The following is a 20,190-nucleotide window of genomic DNA, read 5'->3' as shown; positions in this document are numbered from 1 at the left end:
CAAGTGTAGATAACTAGACCTTCCCCTCCATTTCAGATCTTTGGGTGCCTCATTGTCTAGATCAACACTATTCAATAGAAATATAATGCAAGCCACATTTGTAATTTAAAAATTTCCAATAACTTAAAAAGTAAAAAGAAACAAGTTAATTTTAATAATGCATTCTCTTTAACCTACTGTATCTATCCATAATGATGTTCTTTCAATGTGTAGTTAATATAAAAGTTTTAATGAGCTTATTACTTTGTTTTTTCACATTAAGTTTCTAAAATCTGGTATGTATTTGTCACACTCACAGCGTATCTCAACTGTGGATTAGCAACATTTCAAGTGCTCAACAGCTCATGTGGCAAGTTGCCCAACATTGGACAGTGAAAGTGTAGATCATTGAAGAGGCTGGAGAAATACAGTCATCTTTAAAATTAAATGGGAGTAATATTTGTTGAGTACAAATTATGTTCCTAGGCATTTCATATGTACTGTTTTGTTTAATTCTCCCAAATACCCTGTAAAGAAGATGTCGCTTTTCCCATTTTGCAGTTGTGATTGAAACTTTAGCTGGTTAAGAGGTCCCAGCTCTTAGCCGAGATACTAAGAGTCAGGATTTGAACTTGGATCCCGTGGCTCCACAGACTGGGCTCTTCCAAGCATGCTGCCACCTGGAGTTGAGGTAGTTGAACTATTTAATGATTGTAAGGCAGTACTGTTAGCCTGACTCCTAACAAGAACCATAGGTAAGTTCTCAGGAGAATTCAGCTGGTGGCAGGGCTGGCCTTGGGAGTGTGTGACCCTTGTAGTCAGTCTCACAGGGCCCTGCACTTGGTTTAATGCTCTGCTGTCCCCGTCTGAAATTCTTAAGACTTACTGAACAAGGAGCTCTGCATTTTCCGTTTGTGCTGGACCATGCAAATTGTGTAGTTGGTTCAGCCTGGTGGCATTTTACTTAGAGGTGTATAATAGATAACAAGAATAAACAGCATTTTCTGAGTGCTCATTATGTCCTGGATCCTGTTTTAAATGTGTATTAAATGCAGTTTTAAGCAGCTCTATTAGGTTGTATCATTATTATCCCCAAGCTGTGATTAGAAAACTAAGGCACTAGGAAGTAGGGCACCTGCCCAAGATCGAGAACATCCCACTGTCCCACCTCACCAGAGGACTCCTGAACAGTGAAGACCCTGAGAAACTTTCTGAAGAGGCACAGGAATAGAGTAATTTGGAATTAAGTGTAAAAAACGGAAAAGTGAAGATGGCTCACATATTTTAAGCTCCTATCATCTGTTGTGTTAATAAGGCTAAAGCCCAGGCAGGCTGGGTAAGCCTAATAAACTGTGTTCCTGATCCCAGGCAAGAGGAGGTGGAGGAACAAGAATAACACATGATACAGTGTCTCAGTCCACACCCATGCCCCTGTGAGAGCGCTTCCTCTGCTAGGAACCAAGATAGTATCTTTTGTGTACTAAAAATTCTGAAAGCTCCCCAGGCCGCTACCATTCCATCTGCCTGTCAGTAGTAATGACAGGAGATAATACAGACTCAGGGTTTTGTTTTTATAAAGGATCCTTTTGAGAAAGCCATCTGGTGTTGGGATGAAAAGAGGGTGGGAAGTAGGAGCCAGTGTGCATTTCCCAGTGGGAGAACTTCAGGTTTCAGGGGAGAAAGAGGCTCTTGGAAGAATTGGAGAGCATCTTCTCCTCTGTGTCTAACTCCCCAGTGCCTCCACAAAGGGGACTCAGCTAGAGCTGAGCATCAGGCCAGATATTTGTATGGTTTCTGCAAAACCAGGATTGTAGTATTGAATGAAACTCCTGCCTACCTCCTCCACTAGCTACTGGTTTAGTAACAGGACCTAGCCCATGATTCTAATTTTCCTTATTAAGGCCCTTGATGTGGGACTCAGATACTTCAGGTCAGGCCTCCTTGGGTAACCATTGTAAGTCGTTTCAATGCAGCTGGTCAGGCTCACCTAAGAGCTGTATAACTCGAATCTCAATTAGTTATTCAGCAAGTTCTGGCATTATTTAACACACCCAGTAAAATAGTGAGGCTATTTTGTCACCATGAGAAGACGACCTTTGGGCTAGAGGCATAGGACTTAGAGGAGGACATCAAGGACATGTCATCAGGTTGCATTTGAAAACTTCTTTTATTCAAGTAAGTTGTGTATGTAGCATACTCCAAGGCTTAGAAGGAAACAGCTTCTACCTGTCCTACACTAGAAGCAAACTTAACATTTGGCTCTTTCTCTTGGTCTTTACTTTGGTAATAATTCCACCTGCTGTGTATCTCATGTAGTGCTGCCACCTGTGGGGTAGCCCATGTGGCCTCCAGCCCATTGTCTTGCCATCCTGCCTGTCCCTGATCCCCATCATTCAGGGGTTGTGCCCAGGAGCCTTACCATAGTGGGTGGGACTTCTCATGACTTGAACCCTGTCCACTTCTTCTGGCCCTCCCCTGTGCTCTTTCTTGGACTTTCTATTCCATGTATGTCAGGCTATTTGAGGTGCCCAGTAGTATTTGTTAATTGTTTAATTTTATAAATAGTGGCTTGTGGTCTATGCCAGCTGCTGTTCTGGTGGCTTCACGTGTATTAACTTGTTTAAACCTTGTAATGACTTTCACTTTAGAAGAGAAACTGAGCTAGAGAGGCTTAGGAACAGAGCGACGGTTAGTTACTCAGCTACTGAGTGGTGAGGCCAGGTTCAAACAGGGAGTCGGGCTGTGCCTGCATCTACCATGGGGGCCATTCCTGATTCCCATCCTGTCTCTGTGCCAGGAGCCCCTTCTTGAGGTGGCCAGATGCATGGTTTTTCTCTTTCAAGCTGGCTAACCTCGTCTCTGCTGCCACTCCCAAGGTTTTTCAGACGGATTTTGCTGTTTGCCTCTGCCTGTGGCACCTTCAACACAGCATCATTACTTGTACCTGTGTCTCCCTGGTCTGCTCCTTGAGGGCAGATTCTGTGTTTTTGTTTAATATTTGAGTTTTTAGTGTCTCAGTTAACAGGCACTAAATAGATATGTGTTGAATTGGTAACAGCTCTGTGGGGTGCCCCATCTAGACCATTGGTAAAGGCGCTCAGCATGTCTGTAGAGAGTCCCATCCGTTCTCTTAACAATTCAGCCTTTTCTCCCCACCTCCCACCTCCATTCACATTTTTACTCTTCTTTCTCATCACTCCTTAAACTTTTGTCTTATTCTTTCATGGCCTTCCTTCATGAACTACTTCTAGCTAAAATATAACTGAAAAAGTAGCCTTTTCTCATTTTATGAAGTAGGTGTCTGCTGATCCTAATAAACAAGGGTTAGCTTGAGAGGCGGGGCAGCTAGTTGTGCTGTGTAGCCTGACTGTAGTTGAGAAGTTGTTATGGGTCCTGACTCTTCTTGGTGATGGCCTACCTTTGGCAGAGCACAGTGGGAGACAGCCTCAGGGCCTGGCAGTTCCAGTTTTAGAATGAGGAAGGACCTTGAGCCTGGTTAGAAAACTGATTTTGGCAAATTTCTCTAGTTCTGGTACAAGAGAAACTGAGGATGTCCTATAGAGAGCAGCAGTGGAACAGAAGCTCTGTGCAGCCTCTTTCCCTCAGGCCTCCTTGGGGGTGATGTGCTGCAAAATGTCCAGAGCTTCCTTGGATTCCTTACACAGGGACAGGAAATTTCTGGAGTCTCCAATGTGGGAGACCGTAGGAGAATCTGGGGGAAGGAGGGCAGCATGTGTACACTGAAGAAATCCATGTGTGACTGTTATCAACCTGTTGTCTCTCTATGCGGGAAGGGGCCCAGAATCTTTCTTCTGTTACAAGTGGGTCACAGCCTGTTGGTGGTTTTGGAAACAGCTCAGGTAGAGGTATTTGATCCAGGTGAGCTACGTCAGGTGTTGGATATGATTAATTCTGCATGGGTGTGGAGTGCAAGGAGGGTCACGTTCACTGAGGAGAAGGGAGGGCCTGCCTGTGCTAGACTCTACAGCCAGTGGTGTGCTTGCAATTGTCACTTTAGGCACTGCTGCTGCTCTGTGCTGGCTTGTCTGGGCTGGCTCAGCTGACCACATGGGGATGTCTGGGTGTGCATGGGAAGGTCTCTCACTGACCTCAGATGCATCATCAGAGTGAGGGAAAGAAGTGTGTGTTTGTGTATGAAACATGCATTATTTTGAGGATTATTATATCACGTGCATTTTTCATTTTGCAATTAGACAAGGATGTCTAGTGTTGGCCAGTTGGTGGGGAAAATTCTTTATTAAGGGTCCATGTTCTTATATTCCAATAAGGACTTGTGAAAAATGAAATAATGTCAGTCATGACTGATGAGAGAGAACAGTATGAATCTGGAACTCGTGCGCATGTGCGGTCATGACTGCCTGTTCCTCTGTCTACAGAAAATTCTAGTCACTTGGTGTTTTGCCTTTTGACCTCATTTTCCCTCTACTTCCTATTTATCACTTTAAAAAAGTCTAGTAAAACAGGCTTCTTTGAATATCTTTAAGTCATCCCTTTTTTATTTTCACTTAAAAACAAATCAAGAAAATCCCAGTTGGTCTTGTGGGAAGGATAAATTCTCCCTCACCCCTCTTTTTCCTGAAAGGTAGTTGTCCTGAAGCAGTTTGTATCCCTTAAGAATTCCTTTAAGTCCTAGGAACCAGGAAGGACAGGTTCCCGTGAATAACTACAAAACAAAATCCAAGGCTTTTCAGGTCTTATTTAGATGTGAAGTCTGCATTGAGTATGTTTTAAAAAATATTTCTAACCAGAATATTTTGATCTAATTTTATTAGTCTATATTGGGTGTTTTCTCTGTTAGCTTAGAGTAATTAACTGGTCCTTGAGTTGAGAAATGATATGATGTTACTTCCTGTGACCATTAGTATTTCCCACTTTGACGCTAATGGAGTGTGTACACTTGCTCTTCAGGGAAGATTTATAGGTTAGAATGGATAGTATCCTCTTGGATTGCAGAGCATGGAGCTTCTAATATACTGATTCCAGGGTCCCCTTGGAGAGTTTCTTATTTAATTAGTTTGGTGTTTAAGCTGACCCAGCTGGGTCATTAAAATTAGGGTGTGGTGAGGTCAGGAGAGATCTGGCTGGGAGAGGGAACAGCATGACTTTCCCATGCTTGAAGAGCCAAGAATCCAGCTTAGGCAAGGCAGAGAGGAAAGCACACTTTCCTCTAGCCTATTCATGGCAAAACTAGGCCAGCCTATCTGTGGTGGGAATTTGAGGGAAATCCACGTGGCAGTGATTGAGATCTTGAAGAAGTGATGTTGGGCCTATTAGAATTGTTCATCTGAATCCTCTTTTATAGGAAAGGTCTATGGATGATGAGTGAAACGCTTTTATTTTCTACTTAAAAGAGGGGCTGGGGTGGTGAGGGGATGCTAGAGAGAGCCTCATAATATGCCCCCCACCCTTTATCGTATTTTGAAAAATTTATAATTAACAAAGTTTGGAAAACTAGTGTAAACCCCCTGTTCCTTCACTTAGATCACCGTATAGACACTTTTGCCCCTTTGTTCTCTGAGTGTTGTGACACATTTGTATTTTGTTAACCATTTAAACCACGTGGTAGACCTCATGATGCTTGCCTTTGAATACTTAGCATGTATATTTTTAAAATGAGAACATTCTCCTACATAAACCAAGGTACTGTTGGCACATCTAAGAACTTTTTTGTTGTCTTAGTAATACTATGTCAGATATAGTCCAGATTCACACTTGCCCAGTGGTCTCCAAGTGACCATTGTAGCTTTTTTTCTTTAATGTAGTCTCCAAACAAGGATCATGCATTGCGTTTGGTTTGTCATGTCTTGTTAGTCTCTCTCATTTCCAGAAGAGTTCCTCCACCTTTATCATTTATGACTGATGGTTTTGAGGCATACAGGGTTGTTATGTAAATATCCCACAGTCTGGACAGGATCTGATCTAGGTTAAATGTTTTAGGTAAGAATTCTACACAAGTGATGTTCTGTATTCCCATGGGTCATATCAAAACGAGCTTACTGTCAACACACTCCATATTGCCAGTGCTAAGTTCCCTCACTTAGCTAAGGTGACATTCACCAGACCTCTCCGTTGTAAAGTTGCCCTTTCCCTTTGTACTTAGTATGTAATCTGTGGGTGGTCCCCCCAGAAACCTTTCACCTGATCATCCTTCCTGAATTAGTTACTCATGGTGTTAGCCAGATGGTATGAGGCTGCTTTTGTGACCTCAGGCTCTGTTGAGGGTGGTGGTGGGCGTCTAAGCCAGAAAGTTGTATGCATTTTGGCATGTGAAAGAGAAGATGTTACTACTTCTGCTTTCAAGAATCTGAAGATTGTGTTTTGTAAACCCAGTTATTTACTTTTGAGCTCTGTATTGCCTTTGTACAAGCTTTCCATCAGCGAGCAACCAATCAGTCTCTGACTCATGCTGAAGCCATGAACTCAGTTTTATCTATGTGGACTTTAGATGTGAATAGTAAAAAAGTTAATTGAAGAGGAAGGAACAAGCAGGGCATTTCCATTGTACTAATCAGAAGAACTGATAAAAATGCAGAAGAGATAGAAATGTAATACTAACTTTAAAAACTTCATACCAGCAGCTTAATAGTAATAGCAACTGCTTACTGAGTGGCTCCTAAGTCCTGTAATGCTGTAAGTTAGATGCAGTTAGCCTTGGTGTACACTGGGGGAAAACTGAGATCTAGAGAGGTAAGAAATATGCCTGATATGTGACATTTACCAAGTGGCAGAGTTTGTATTTGAATCAGGATTATGGAGATTCTAGGACTTCTAAATTTAGAATTGAAGATCAACTGAAACAAGGGGATGGTGGCAGTTGGTGGGAGCTCTGTGAAAGGGGAGGGGACAGAGGGAAAATCATGGACCCTCGGACATTTGATCTTTTCAGAAAACTAGGCAGGCCAGTGTCCGTAACAGTCATGCTTTTGAATTCTTAATGTGTTAACTAATTTGCACCATGCTACTGACAAAGAATTTACTTAACATTTAGGATGTTTAATTGTAAACTGTTAGTTTTCTACATATCCCCCATCATTTTGGGTGTGGTGGATAACTCAGTTAAAGCCACTCAGTATAGTGAAGGATTTATAACCTGGAGAATAAAGAAATTAGAGTTAATGGATCATTAGCAACTTTATCAAAAGCTTGAGTAAATTTTATCCTTGTTGCATTTGCTAATTATGATCTCTTAGGGGTGAATTTATTAAAAATTCAGATTGCACAACAACTTTGGATTTTGTGTGTGTGTATTGGTTATAATGTAAAATGCACTTTTTATTATGGATCATGGTCAGGAGTTTGAAGAACATCAATCAAATGGAGATGTTTGAAGAAACCGGACAAGGTAGCTTAGGGGACTGGAAATTTGTGTAGTAAGTTTCATGTTGTCCCAACTTTAAATTTAAAATCTCTTTGCCAAAACAAGGCCTGGGAACTTACCTTCTTCCTGATTTTCAGCAACTTGTTGGAGTCTTAGTTTAGAACTGGCCCATGGAAGAGAAGGTAATTTCATATGTGACTAGAAATGTTCTTAGGAAGATTGCTACATCATTCACAATGAGATTTTTTTGACCAGAACGTTTATTGGATAGAATGTGTTCTGAAAAATGTGACAGCGAAGAGCAAGTTTGTGTTTCATTGCTAGTGGAGAACAGGGAAGTGCTTCTTCTGGTGATGTTAGTCAGTCTGCATACAACTTATGAGGACATTCCTTGCACCTGTGCCCTGCCCTGAAGGAACACACAGATGCACAAGATGTCTCTTCTGGAAGCATTGAAGAGTCTTTGTAGCAAACAAAATGAATACACATAACTGGGATACAGGCAGCTCCCGTAGGGCCTGCAAGAGGGACAGTGACACCGGGTTGGGATTTAGAGACCTTTCAGATGGCCAGGCTTGAAAGAATGGATGGATAAAACACCTGGGTGGGGGCAAAGCCTGCCACTCCTTTCTGGTTGGCCTTCATGCTTCTCAAGTTGATTTGTTGGGCTGAACCAACAAAACATCCTGGATTTGATGAACTGTCCTAAATAGGAATTAAAGGGGAACCTGAATTGTGGTATTCTGGGGCCTTAACTGCCTGGGGTATGTGATAACCTCGTAACTTGGGGGAAATTTTAGTGATCTTGGAGATTATAATAGTCATGGAAGGGGAATACCTAGCCTAGACAGGTGCCAAACATTTTAGAAAGCCTTTTTTTAAAGTTAATAAAGATTGGGCTCAGCACTAGGGACTCAAATAGAGCCCTACAAGGTAGAACTAAGACCAGTAAATGGTGAAGAGGTCTGGGGATGCAGCATGCCAGCAGTCACATTGTGTCATTGTGCTCATGCTAGCAAGCTTTATTAAATGGTGCTTATTTTGAAATAACACAATGTACATGCACTGGAAACAGAAATTACGTTGAGAAAGGCAAAGAGATAGCATTTTATAGCATTTAGAAGTATTTGGCCCTAATTTTTTAAAATATAAGATTGTTCTTAAAGAGAAAATACTTGATCTTAGTTTATGTTTTTCTTTCTCTCTGAGAGTGTCTGAGTTTCTGGATGTTTTGATGGCATCTACCCTCAAGTCTCATGTCAAGCACCATCTACTGTTGTCTTCTGATCACTCAAAACTTTCTTTGAACTTTTCATGTTGCATGGTGAAAGTTGTATTTGTATAGCATGGAATAGTTTATAAAGTACTTCTACTTTCTTATGTTATCATTGTAACAACTAATCGTTACAAAGCCCTTTACATTTTTACCTGTGAAATCCTCTTCTAATCCACTTCCTCTGTTTCCCACTGTGCTTCTGTCATTTGGATCAGCATGAAAGGGAAGGATTTAGTATACTTGCCCTGCCTCCTGCCTCCCTCACAACCCCTCTGTATCCCAGTTTTTTAATTGCACTGTTCGGTGGTTCTTAATTTTCCAGTAGTTTAATAAATTTAAATAATGTACCAGAAACCTGCATTTCTTTCTTTTTTTTTTTTTTTTATATATCTTTATTGATTTCAGAGAGAGGAAAGGAGAGGGAGAGAGAGAGACAGAAACATCAATGATGAGAGAATCATTGATCAAGCCCACAACTGGGCATGTGCCCTGACCGGGAATCGAACCCTGATCGCCTGGATCCCAGGTCGACGCTCAACCGCTGAGCCACGCCTGGCCAGGCAGAAACCTGCATTTCTTGATTTATCATCTTTAAGTTTACTCCTTTATGAAAAATGAGAAACTCCACAAGACATGGTGGTGGTGGGCAGGGTGGAGGGTGGGGCACGTTTCCCCTGGTGTTACTATCTAGAAGTTTTTTGTCTGTTGGGCTGCCTTTTTCCTGATGATCTGGCCAGATAAGGCGGGCTTTTCTCCAGGCTGTATTTTTTCTGCACCCTTTGGTGTGTCTTGGGTGCAGTTTTCTCTAGCACCTAGTCTGGGGCATTTGAAGCAAAAAGAAAATCCAGAGAACCTACTGCCATGTTGTTTCCTGGGTCCCGAAGCCTTTAACCAGTCTGCCTCTCCTCTCCACCCCTGTTTGTAAAATAAGATTGGCATGAAGTCTCCAGCAGGGCCCCCAGGGGCCTTGTTCCCGGTGGATGCTACATCCCTCCTCTTTTCTGCTGCCTGTGCTTTAGCCTCCCTGGTGATTTCTGTTTGTGACCAAGACTTCCCAATGCTTTCATTGCTCATTTGTCTTGCCTCTCTTCTCAGGACTTTAATCTCCGCTTCCCTCAGCCCTTTTTGGAAAATGTACCTAAAATATTTGCCTGGTATTTGTCCCTGTTCTCGTGGTTTGGGTGTTAATACAGTAGAATCCACAAAACTGAATATGATTTAATTCTCATTTTACACTGGAAGAAATTGTTTGGGGAGCATGTTGGGTGCAAGTGCTATATGTAGAATTCATCATCAAACTTTAATTTTACCCCTGGGGTGTGGGAGTAGGTGGAATTAAGTACAAAGTCTTTGGAAGCCGAGAAGGCGAAAATTCACTGCTGGCTCTCTGGTTTTCACATATCCCAACAATAGGGACCATTTGCATTAAACTCAAATAGCACAACTTACTTAAGATTCATTTTTACTCATCTTGTTCTAAAATCCCAAATTCCGTTTGACAATGTGATAGAACAAAATTATATTTTTAAACTTCGGGAACCACACTCTAGAACTATGCCAAAAGTAACAATTTCTTGTGTCAAAAATAGCTTCCTCATAAACTCATTGGAAGAGCTAACCTGGCTCGTTGCGTTTGGAATGTTCAAACTGTGTGATTGAGAAAATGGTTAGTTGGCCTTACGTTGTAGGGGTCTTTCCATTAGTACAGAGATAGTGGAAAGGACTTTTTCTCTCCACATTCCTTGATATTTTCTCTTTAGGCATACCTATGGGTGTTATCAGCCAGTGACATCATTTAGGTGGGAGTCATCTATTTTTGCTTTCATATCAGTATGGCCAGGTGGGTCAGAATCTGTTTTGGTTGCTGATGTCTGGGTTTCTGTGATCAGTCCAGGTTGCTGTGATTGTTGATGAGACTCTGAGAGGGATGTGTGAGAAAGCAGTTGTAATAGAGCTCATTACTGTTGTGTCATCCTGTATCCATCCCATCGATCTGCCTCTGGTTAGTCCTGGTACCATATGGGCACACTGTGAGTCACACACATGTGCAGGTTTGCCAGAAGGCTGTGCACGTGATTGACTTGCACAACTCTCCTTGGTGCTCTGCCATAGCAGCTGTGCAGTTGGAGTCAGGCAGGTACAGCCAGGTGCTGCTGAAGTAGTGGACTTGTTGGCTGTCTGGGGCTGCTGGCAGTGATGGTACCTTACAAAGAGGAATATTCCTGAAGCTGCAGCCCACACTGAGGAGAGCAAAGGAAAGAGATGGCCTTATGCTTTCCATGTCTGTGCTGTGTGTGACTTTTGCCATTCTTGACTTGTTAGTTATGTGAACTGATACTTCTTTGTTTGTTTAAGCCAGTTTGAGTTGAGTTTCACTTGCTTGCAGTTGAAACATTCCTGGCTAACAAGATCTTCATTATATGATGCATAACACAGTCTATTTAGTGATATAAAGTTTGCTTTTCTATTTTATTATGTTGAAGATACCCCTGATACCTAATATCATTGATGAATTTGGAAACCAAGGTGAGGCAAACTCGGTGATAATGAGGAGCCTTTCAAGTCTCGTTTAGATTCAGGCATCTTCTAGTTACCCTTGAGAACCCTGTTGTACTTCTTTGTTAGGTGTGTCAGCGCTCTGCAGAATGGATTTGATATCTGATTTATCCAATTAAAAGGTGTGGTAACTCAATTTAAAGAGAAAAGCATGGCGGATGAAGGCATGTCTCCCACAGTGGGTGGGCAAGCTGGTGGTTTTCAAACACTGTCCTCACATTTTTGGATACTCCTCCCTCCTAAAGGCAGGGCTGTGGCCCCCTTCCTTGGGCTGCACTGATGGCTCCTTTCTCACTAACAATATGGTATGGTAGTCATTTAAAGGAAAAGAACAGAGAGGTTGGCAGAAACACTCAGAGCCTCCTAAAGCTCTTGCATCGTCCTGCTCAGAGCTGATGCGTATCATGTGCATTCACATCTTGGCTGGAGCCCATGGGAAGATGTGGCAGTTGGGGATGCACAACTCTCTTCCAGAGAGGGGTGTGAATGGAAGAAAGCAGTGACATAGTGAGCTGCAGGGCCTTGAATTAGAAACAAAGGAAGCTGAAAATAGTGAGATGAATGTAAAAATTCTACATTGGATCAGCATCAGCTCTTATAACTTGTGCCTTTGAAACCTCTATATTTCAACAATATTCTATTGGTTACAAGGCTTTCCTGAAAACCGTGATAGCTGTTTCTTCTAAATCGAGGTCATCTTCTACGTAGCTAGAGGCTTATGCATGTGAGAGTTCTCACAAGTGCACATAGTGAGTCACCCTGCCAGATGGGCACTGGTGACAGTTGGTCGATGTGTGTTACACAGCCCCATCTTATTTATGTATAGGTGAGCCCTTCTTATTTCAGGTATTAGTTTAGGAACCAAACTTGATATTAAATGTGACCATATAAAAAAGGAGTATGTCAAATAGGATATTTTTAGAGGAGTAGCAAAAGTTAAGGCCAGGCCACATCGCCAAGTCTCCGATGGTCAGTTTTAGCCCTTTCAGTGGTGTCTCACTGACAGTGTTTTATGGGGGATTAGTGGTCAGGGTGGGCGTGCTCTGGACAGATCGGGGAGGAACACTGGGTAGGGTTGAGAGCCTCTCAGGCCAGACAGTGTCCTTCTGATAGAGATGGTGCAACTTTTTTCTCCTTTTTGTCTGTAGCTGAGTGTCTGCACATCTGCTAAGATCACACACAGTTGCCAGCTTCTTTTGGAAGCCCTTTCTGAAGTCTTACAGCAGGTACTTTCTTCCTCGAGGCCAAGGCTGAACCTTCCTGCAGTTGTAGTGTCTGGCACAGTGCCAGTGAACTGGGGCTCTCAGCAGCCCTGTCTCTTCTGAGGCAGGCCACAGCTTCAGTGAGCACCTGTCTTGCCTGCTAGGTGGGAAGGGGGTCCTGTCAGGCCTTCACAAGTGTCCTCTCTGGGAGAATGCTGACCGACATGAGCCTGGTGACCTCCTCGCCTCTCCAGGCCCAGCAGCAGTTTCTTTTGTCCCTCTTCCAGTCCTCTGGAGCCTGGAGCCTCTCTTCTCTGGAACCTAGTCATAGGGGATGCAGCTCTAGTACAGAGGCATGCCTTACCTTTTGTGGAGTTGCAAGTCATTTTCCCCATATATCTACATTTTTTTTCCCTGCCTCAGCCTTTACAAAGGCATGTCAGAAAAGCCAGCTCCTGAATTTCCCACCCTTTACATTTTCCCTTTGGCCAGGTCTCTTGACCCTGGTTCTTCCTTGCTCCAAGTCGGTGGTGGTTCTTTAAAAAGTGCACTGTGTCAGAGGTGCCTTGGATAGGTCAGCCAGTTGAATGTCTCTTCCTTCCCAGGTGAGAACAATGGTACCCAGGCCATGCAGTGACCTGTCCACAGGGGCCAGTGCTCAGAGGCAGGCTCGCCTTTGGAAGGCCTGTACTTACTTGTCATCCCTTCCCACCCTTCTGGGTTTGAATTGGGAAATCAGAGACTTCTGGAGGCTATAGAGCCTGGTTTGTCTGGCATGGCCCTGGTTTATGCCTGCTGTCCTGGACTATTTTCTGATAGAGCTCTCTTTCTTTCAAAGTGACTCGGTGTGGCTGGTGAGTCCAGTGTGTCCTGCAGTGACTACCATGTCCAGTTGGCTCATTTCCCATCTAGTCTCAACTTGTCGTCTTTGTACTGCTCCTGTGTTCTGAGTTCTCTTGCATCAGTTTGTCCTTTTAATTTTCTTGCAAGTTTCTTTTCAAATTGTACCTTGTGTAAGATGATATCTAGGACTAGCTTGTGTTGGAAAAACCAGCTTGGAGTCTTCATTATTAGGTTTGGTATCAGCTGGGTTAGTGATGTGCTCTTTTTTGTTTATGTAGATAATTGTAACCCTCTGTTGGGGTTATATGATTCTGGGTTTTCCTCCAGTAGAGGAACGGGATATATATGCTTGTGAGAAAAACTGGATAAAAAAGTAGAAGCCATGCCTAAGAGCTTCTCCTTTCTTTTTGCTCTGAGGACATTTTTTGGCCATTAAGTTGAGTTTTGTAAGCAGGGACTGTTAGTGACTCCCTGTGCTCCCTGCCTGCTGTGGGGAAGTTAGATAAGCCTCTGCAGAAACAAATAGTATTTATGCTGATACTTTTAGGAAGATTATAACAGTGCCCTGCTTTGATTGATTCAAGGAGAATGATACTTTCTTGGCTAGAATCTTTTTGGTATTTGGAACTTTTCCTTGTTAAAGGAAGTTAATTTTGGGGTGATTCTGCCATGTCTGCACTTCATGTTTTTTTGAAAATATCTCTGTAATTAATCTTGTGGAAAAACACTTTCATTAACCTGGATTTTAGAACTTTTTCCTTTAAAATAGTTCATTTCCTGCTTTCTTTTGGTTGGTAGAGAAAGCCACAACCTTCTCCTGACACCCGCACCTTTGCTGATAGTGCTGCTTGGATTTTATGATTGTGCATTATTCACATTGTATTTAAAATGGGCTCTTATAAAAATGGGCTCAGGTGAGGTCAGCCATGATTCCCATTCTGAGAGTTAATAGTGGGAAAAGGCATTGGATAATTCAGTGTTGGGCAGACAGTGAGACAGTGAGGGGAGTAATAGTTCTACAGCAGTGTTCCCAAATGGGGACAGCTGTTTTGGTGATGGGCAGCAGGCACAGCTCATTACATCCACAGTGTTGAGCAGACCTGGAGTGCAGGCAGGGATATCCTTCCTTTTTAGTGCTGGTGTCTGTATTTCCCCTCATGAGCCTTGGGCTGGCAAAAGAGTCCAACACTTTTGAGACTGAAAGGTGAGTGTGGGGGCAGGGGTTTGTGTCAGAAGCAGCAGCGTGGGTGAGAATTCTGGATGGGAACCTTAGCATTTTGATAATGGAATAAGGCAATATCCTGTTAGAGTATAAGCTGGGATCTTGCTGATGTTGATGTCCATTAGTAGAGGCGGGTGCCAGAGAGTATGTGTGCTGTGCTGTATGGTGTGTGGTGCAAAAGCAGTGTGCATGTGCTGCATGTGCAGTGTGTACAATGTGTGGTGTATGTGCTGCGTGTGCAGTGTGTGTGCTGCAGAACCAGTGTGCATGTGCAGTGTGTAGAGTGTGTGGTGTGTGTGCTGCAGAAGCAGCATGCATGGGCAGTGTGTGCAGTGTACGGGCTGTACTGCAGAAGCATTGTGCATGTGCAGCGTGTGCAGTGTATGGTGTGTGTTACAGAAGCAGTGTGTGTTTGTGTTGTGTGCAACATGTGGTGTGGAGACTTGTGATCCCTTCTCTAGATGGTCTTTAAGGTGTTCTTGAGCACCTACAGCAATCAAGGAAGATTTTTTCCCCTTGGTAGTTTGTATTTTAGAAAATTTTTCTTGTTAGAACATAATTATTGATGGGTTCATTTTTACAAGGACCTTAAGGCTTGGTGTGCAAGATTCAGAGTAGTTTTAAATCTTGACCCTTTTTACACATGTGAGGCATTCGCACATTGCTCCTTCCTATCATCATCATCTCAGTACCTCATTCCCATTTTAGGGATGGACAGAGGGCTTCAGTAAGTTGTGTAAGGCTATAACCAGCAGGGGGCAGCCTTCAAGTTCAGAAAAGTTAACTGTCCACACAGAACAGTATTGCCTCCTTCCCACTACATAACTCATCGCATTAGTTCAGCCTACTTCTCTTTCCACCATGACAGACTAGAGAGTGTTCTTAGAAGGTATTTTTATGTTCCACTTTTAATACTCTGGGCCTCTTCTATCCTGTTTTCTATATGGTTTGTATTTGTTGCATTTCATTATGTAGTATTGTTTCTATTAAAAGTAAAATACTAAAAATAAACTCTAATGTATTTAATATTGTGAGTTTTTGGTGGAATACTAGTAGGATAATTTTTGTTGTTGAGAATATTGGATTATTCTACTGCACATTTAGTTCACTTAAATGTAAAAGGGTGAGTTTTGGGTAATATACTTTTTCAACTGGATAGATTCTAAGATCTGTGGGGTATTGAGTATTCCCTCCTTACTGTGCTTATAAGGGATGGGTGTGAGGGGTGAGCCTGCATAGGGAGTGGACTCAGGTCACTTTCTATATTTCTCCAGGGAGGTGCTTCTCACACTTGGTCACTCAGAATCAACTGGAGAGCATTAACATGTTGATTCTGGGTCCCTTCCATAGACATTGTAATAACTTGTTCTGAGATATGGCTTGATTTTGTAAAGTAATCTTGGTTTTATAAAATTCTGGAAGATCCTAATGTACAGCTCCTCCTGATAATCAGTCTCCTAATACCAGTTGAAGAAAAGGGACCACTGTGTTTGCCTCCCTCCTTCCTGCTTCATATTCCAGCTAGCAGTGAGAGTGTGCTGCTCTTACAGCATCAGTGGTTAGCCCACGAGATGGGGCAGGCTCCCAGGGCTTTTATCTCCTTGTAAGTACCGAGTGACCCAGGGGACAGTTTAGTGTGCTAAATGTCCTGGTCATTCTCAGGTACAGGCTGATTTATCTTTGCAGAAATATTTCTGTAAAAGTTCTAATGAGACTTTCCTCTTGTTCTCATAGTACCAGCTTTCTCAGTGCCCTAAGATTTTTCTGGCTTGCTTTTTGTTGAATAGATTTCTGTTTGAGGAAATAGTCTGTTACCTTTCTCTGGAGAAGCACTCTAGTCAAAACATTTTATTGACTCAGAATATGCATTTCTTCCCTCTTAGTGGCAACCATTTTTCTCATTTCATTGTGTAGTTTCCTGTTAAGAAATGTGGGATATATGTGAATTCACTTACATTCTGACGTCACATTGAACCTCACTGGTGGGCAGTTTTAGCCAACCAGATGCTTCCTGGTATCCAAGTAAGAAAGCTATATAGTTCTGGAATAACAGGAAACTTCACTTTTCAACATCCTGTTTTTCTGGATTTTGTGACTGACTCGCTGCCTCACCACAATGAAGGTTAGTAGACATTTTATTTATATTTTTTTGTAGAATAACACAGTTTTAATTTTCCAGGCTCTAGAATTAGAACTTCAGAGCCGAAAGACATGCAGATCACCTACTCCAGCATTTTACAAGTAGGGGAATTTTCATGTTGTTCTTATAAGGAAACTGAATTCTACTGAGATTAATGCTTTTAATTCTTGAAAAAAAGAAGTAACCCATTAAAAAAAGCAGATGGATATGTCAGCCTAGATAATGCTTTGATTCTAATTGGAATTTCTTAAAAAATAGGTATCAGAATAAATGAGTTAAATTATATAAGATGATTTTTAAGACTTTCCTAAGGGTTACCTCTTTTTACAGGAAGGATCTGGCATCATGAAATTAGCCTTATTTTGTATTTCAACTATATGAAATATGGCATCAATAATTGTATACAGAATGCTTAGATGTATTCACATCTTCTAAGTCTTGTGGCTCCATTAGTTTCCTCTTCAGCTTTTAGAAAGTGAGCTGTGTTTCAGCTTCTCTCTTGAGTCTGATTTGATGGCCTCCTTTCTTGAAGTTTTTCAAGTTCTGGATTTTCTTTTGTTGTTGTTGTTTGTTCATTTTTAAACATACCTCATGACGATTTTTACTCATTATTCCAGAAACTAAAGGCAGAAGATCATTAACTGAAGATGATTTTTGAGAAAGAGCGATAAATATTTAGATTTGGAATAGCTCTTCTTAGCTGCTCTTTATGTGAATGTCACTCACAGTGACATTTAGTGCAGTTGGCTATATGGTGGAGGGGTGGATGGATTGGTGCATTTATTCGTTCAGCAAATAATTTGAGTTTTTACTGTGTGCCTGCTATTTTGCTAGCTGTTAAGTGTTATAAAATCCGCTTTTGTAGACTTTACAGTCTAGGTCGGTATATAAACATTGAATGTAAAGTTGTCTTTGTGATGAATGTGCTGGTAGAGCCTGGTTAGGGGACCTGACTAAGTCTTGTGAAGGAAGTGAGTCTGGGAGAAGTCGGATGAGTAAGAGTTAGCCAGGAAAGGGGGCGGGAGTGGGGAAGCAGGAAGTGTATGTGTGTGTGGGGGGGTTCCTGGCAGGACCTGTGAGATAGAGGAACTGACCAAACGAGGGGAGAGGTGGCAGTCAACTGGAGAGGAAGTCAGTGCCCTCCTGTGCTGATACTCATTTTGTATGTCTAGTCATGTTTGTTCGTTTTTGTTCCACTGAGAGAAGCTTTGAAGTATGTAAACACAATTTATATTTTGGAATCTAAATACTATTATGTCTTTCTGTTATTTGCATCTTTGAAAGAAATTTTTTTGTAATTTTTCTGGCAGAATTGTGGATGATTTGACTATTAAAATTTTTTTGTGGGGGGTTTATTGGGTGATGAAAAGCTATATGTAGTCTTCAGATAGTATTTGGTAATGAGCTCTGTATTTGTTTTAACATGTCTATGCGTTGGGGCTGACTCATCCTTCCCCTTGTCTTTAGGCTGCTCAGAGTGAAAGAAATTCAGATTAGACAGCTCTGGCCTGACCTCAGCCCTACCTCAGCCCTCTGCCCTGAGGGTCAAGGACCTCCTTGCCCCCCCCCCCCCCCCATTCTGGAATCTGCAGCCTTTGTCTTCCCCTCTTATTCTCATCCATTCTGTTGCCTGTGTTTCTCTTCTGCTGCTGTTAGCTTTGGAATTGACTGTGGCTAGGAGAGGATGTAGTATGACTGCCCTGCGGCCTCTGCCTTAATCTGAAAAAAGGCTTGGGAAGCCATCCCAGCATTCACTGAGTGCTGGCAGAGCGGCTCCCTAACCTGAGAAGGGCTCCCACTCCAGGCTATAAAGGAGGGTGGGGAGTTCTTCTCAGGCCCAGGATTAAGGTACACTTAAGGGAATTCTGCTAGACCTCCCACCCCAAGACTGGAAGCTGAGCTCACTGGCCCTGCTTTTTCAGGTTGTGCTGCATCTTTAGGATTTCATCTGGAAATCCTACATGTGGTTCTCTCTTTATTGGGAAAACTTCATTTATCCTGCACCTAAAACAAGACTATTAATTTTGTTTAATTTTTCCTTTCAGACATTTGATGCAAATGATTTGTACCAAGGGCAGAATTTTAACAAGGTTCTCAGTTCCTTAGTGACTCTAAATAAAGTAACAGCAGGTAAGACCTTTTTTTAATTGAACTTGAGGGGGTGTGAAGACAAAAGGGCAAAAACCTTTTCGTAGTACATATGAGCATTATCAAATTCAAAAAATTAGCTTCTGTTGCATTAAATTTTTTGGTTGTCACTTTTGCTGTAATATTTTTTTCTTATTAGAACAGAATCATCCTTTTTAGGTCCTCAGGTGTATCAGGTGTTTTCCTTTCTGTGGGCAGAGCTGTTACTGCTTGAAAATATAGCAGAGGAGAAATGTCTTGTTCATGTGGCTACACTCATGGGCTGTCTTGGAGCTAGAAGCACTTTCTCTAGATTTTTATTAGGCTGATTAAAACTCACATTTATTAGCAGATCTAGTGACTGTTTTTGAAGTGTTATCATGACAATGGAGTAGCCAGTGAATTGGCCTCTGAAGTAAACACCTACCTGGGCCAGGTTTCCTGAGGGCTATGAGGATACATACTCAGGGTACTTGGTTTACAGTGTTCTGAGCCCCAGTCATATCTCATGGAGAGGGGTGAGTAGAGGTTGGACACAGTATACCTCTCTGGCCTCCCAGACCGAAGTGAGGACAAGGAGAAGTTCTGTGCAAATTCCTCTGAGGGAGGCTACGCCCGTCACATGAGCCCCAAGAAGTTTTTGTGGATCTAAAAGAAGGACTTAGTGGCTCTTTTGTTTTAAGGCCATTTTTATTTTTCTATTTACAGATTTTAGTTTCAGATTTCTGAGGGGAAGTTAGACTTTGATATGTCTCTTTTGATCAGAGACCCCTTAAGTTTATTTTGTCCCAGTTTCTTCCCATTTTTTGTCCTGGCACTTCATATGGGGTATACTCACCTCTTTGTGTCTGGGAGGAACTGAGAACACTTGGGGCTACAGTCCTGGCTTGGAGGTCCTCTGCACTCAGGAACCATCCCTGGTGCCCCCTCACAGCACTTGTTTGCTGAGGTGACTGTCCAGGGGCTGCCTGTGCTTCAAGAGCAACTGGAAATTTGGATTTTCCTGTGATATCTTCAGACTTTTAGTTGTTGAGAACTAACTGAAAATTTTACAAGACACTGTAAGCCAATCCAAACATCTGCCAGGAAAATATACCTGGAGACCATCAGTTTAAGGATATTTTTACAGAAGGCTCCCCATGCAGCTTTAAGAAATTGCTAGGCATGTGCATCTCAGAACAGTGATTTCCTTAGAAAACGACTCATGGCCTCCTTTTTAAAAAAACCAAATAACTTTGAAGAAGTGTGTTGCTAACATTTACTTATTGGTTGGCCTAAGTGGAGTGTCTAATCATGAAGAAACTCCAGAGAGAAAACTAAGCCCTTTAATAGCTGTTCACTTTGATTCTTTCACCAACATTGTGAGATAAAATTTGGGCTGCCTTCATTTTAAGGAAATAACCCTCAGAAGGGTCTTTGGCTGAAAAATGCAAGGGGGTTTTCTGATGGTTTTAGGTAAGTCTTTTTCTTTTGTTGCCAAATAATTGTTGCTGCTTATTATCTCAA

General features: G+C 42.2%; 1 protein-coding gene across 4 annotated transcripts in view; it reads left to right on the top strand.

Moving 5' to 3' along the window:
* ARHGEF7 (Rho guanine nucleotide exchange factor 7) overlaps window positions 1-20,190 on the top strand; it is a 123,764-nt gene that overhangs the window by 34,796 nt on the left and 68,778 nt on the right. For 3 of the 4 annotated variants that reach the window (XM_087814225.1, XM_087814226.1, XM_087814224.1), the window contains one exon: window positions 18,603-18,687. In XM_087814225.1, the coding sequence (XP_087670351.1) occupies window positions 18,603-18,687 (85 nt within the window). Of the gene's footprint in view, window positions 1-16,030; window positions 16,540-18,602; window positions 18,688-20,190 lie in introns of those variants that run through there. The other variant, XM_016204154.2, reaches the window with a different exon arrangement.

The sequence above is a fragment of the Miniopterus natalensis genome, chromosome 2 (genome assembly GCF_054644295.1).
Source record: "Miniopterus natalensis isolate mMinNat1 chromosome 2, mMinNat1.hap1, whole genome shotgun sequence".
NCBI classification, from domain to species: domain Eukaryota; kingdom Metazoa; phylum Chordata; class Mammalia; order Chiroptera; family Miniopteridae; genus Miniopterus; species Miniopterus natalensis.
Note: the sequence above shows the minus strand (reverse complement) of the source record. Positions and strands in the feature narration are given on the sequence as shown.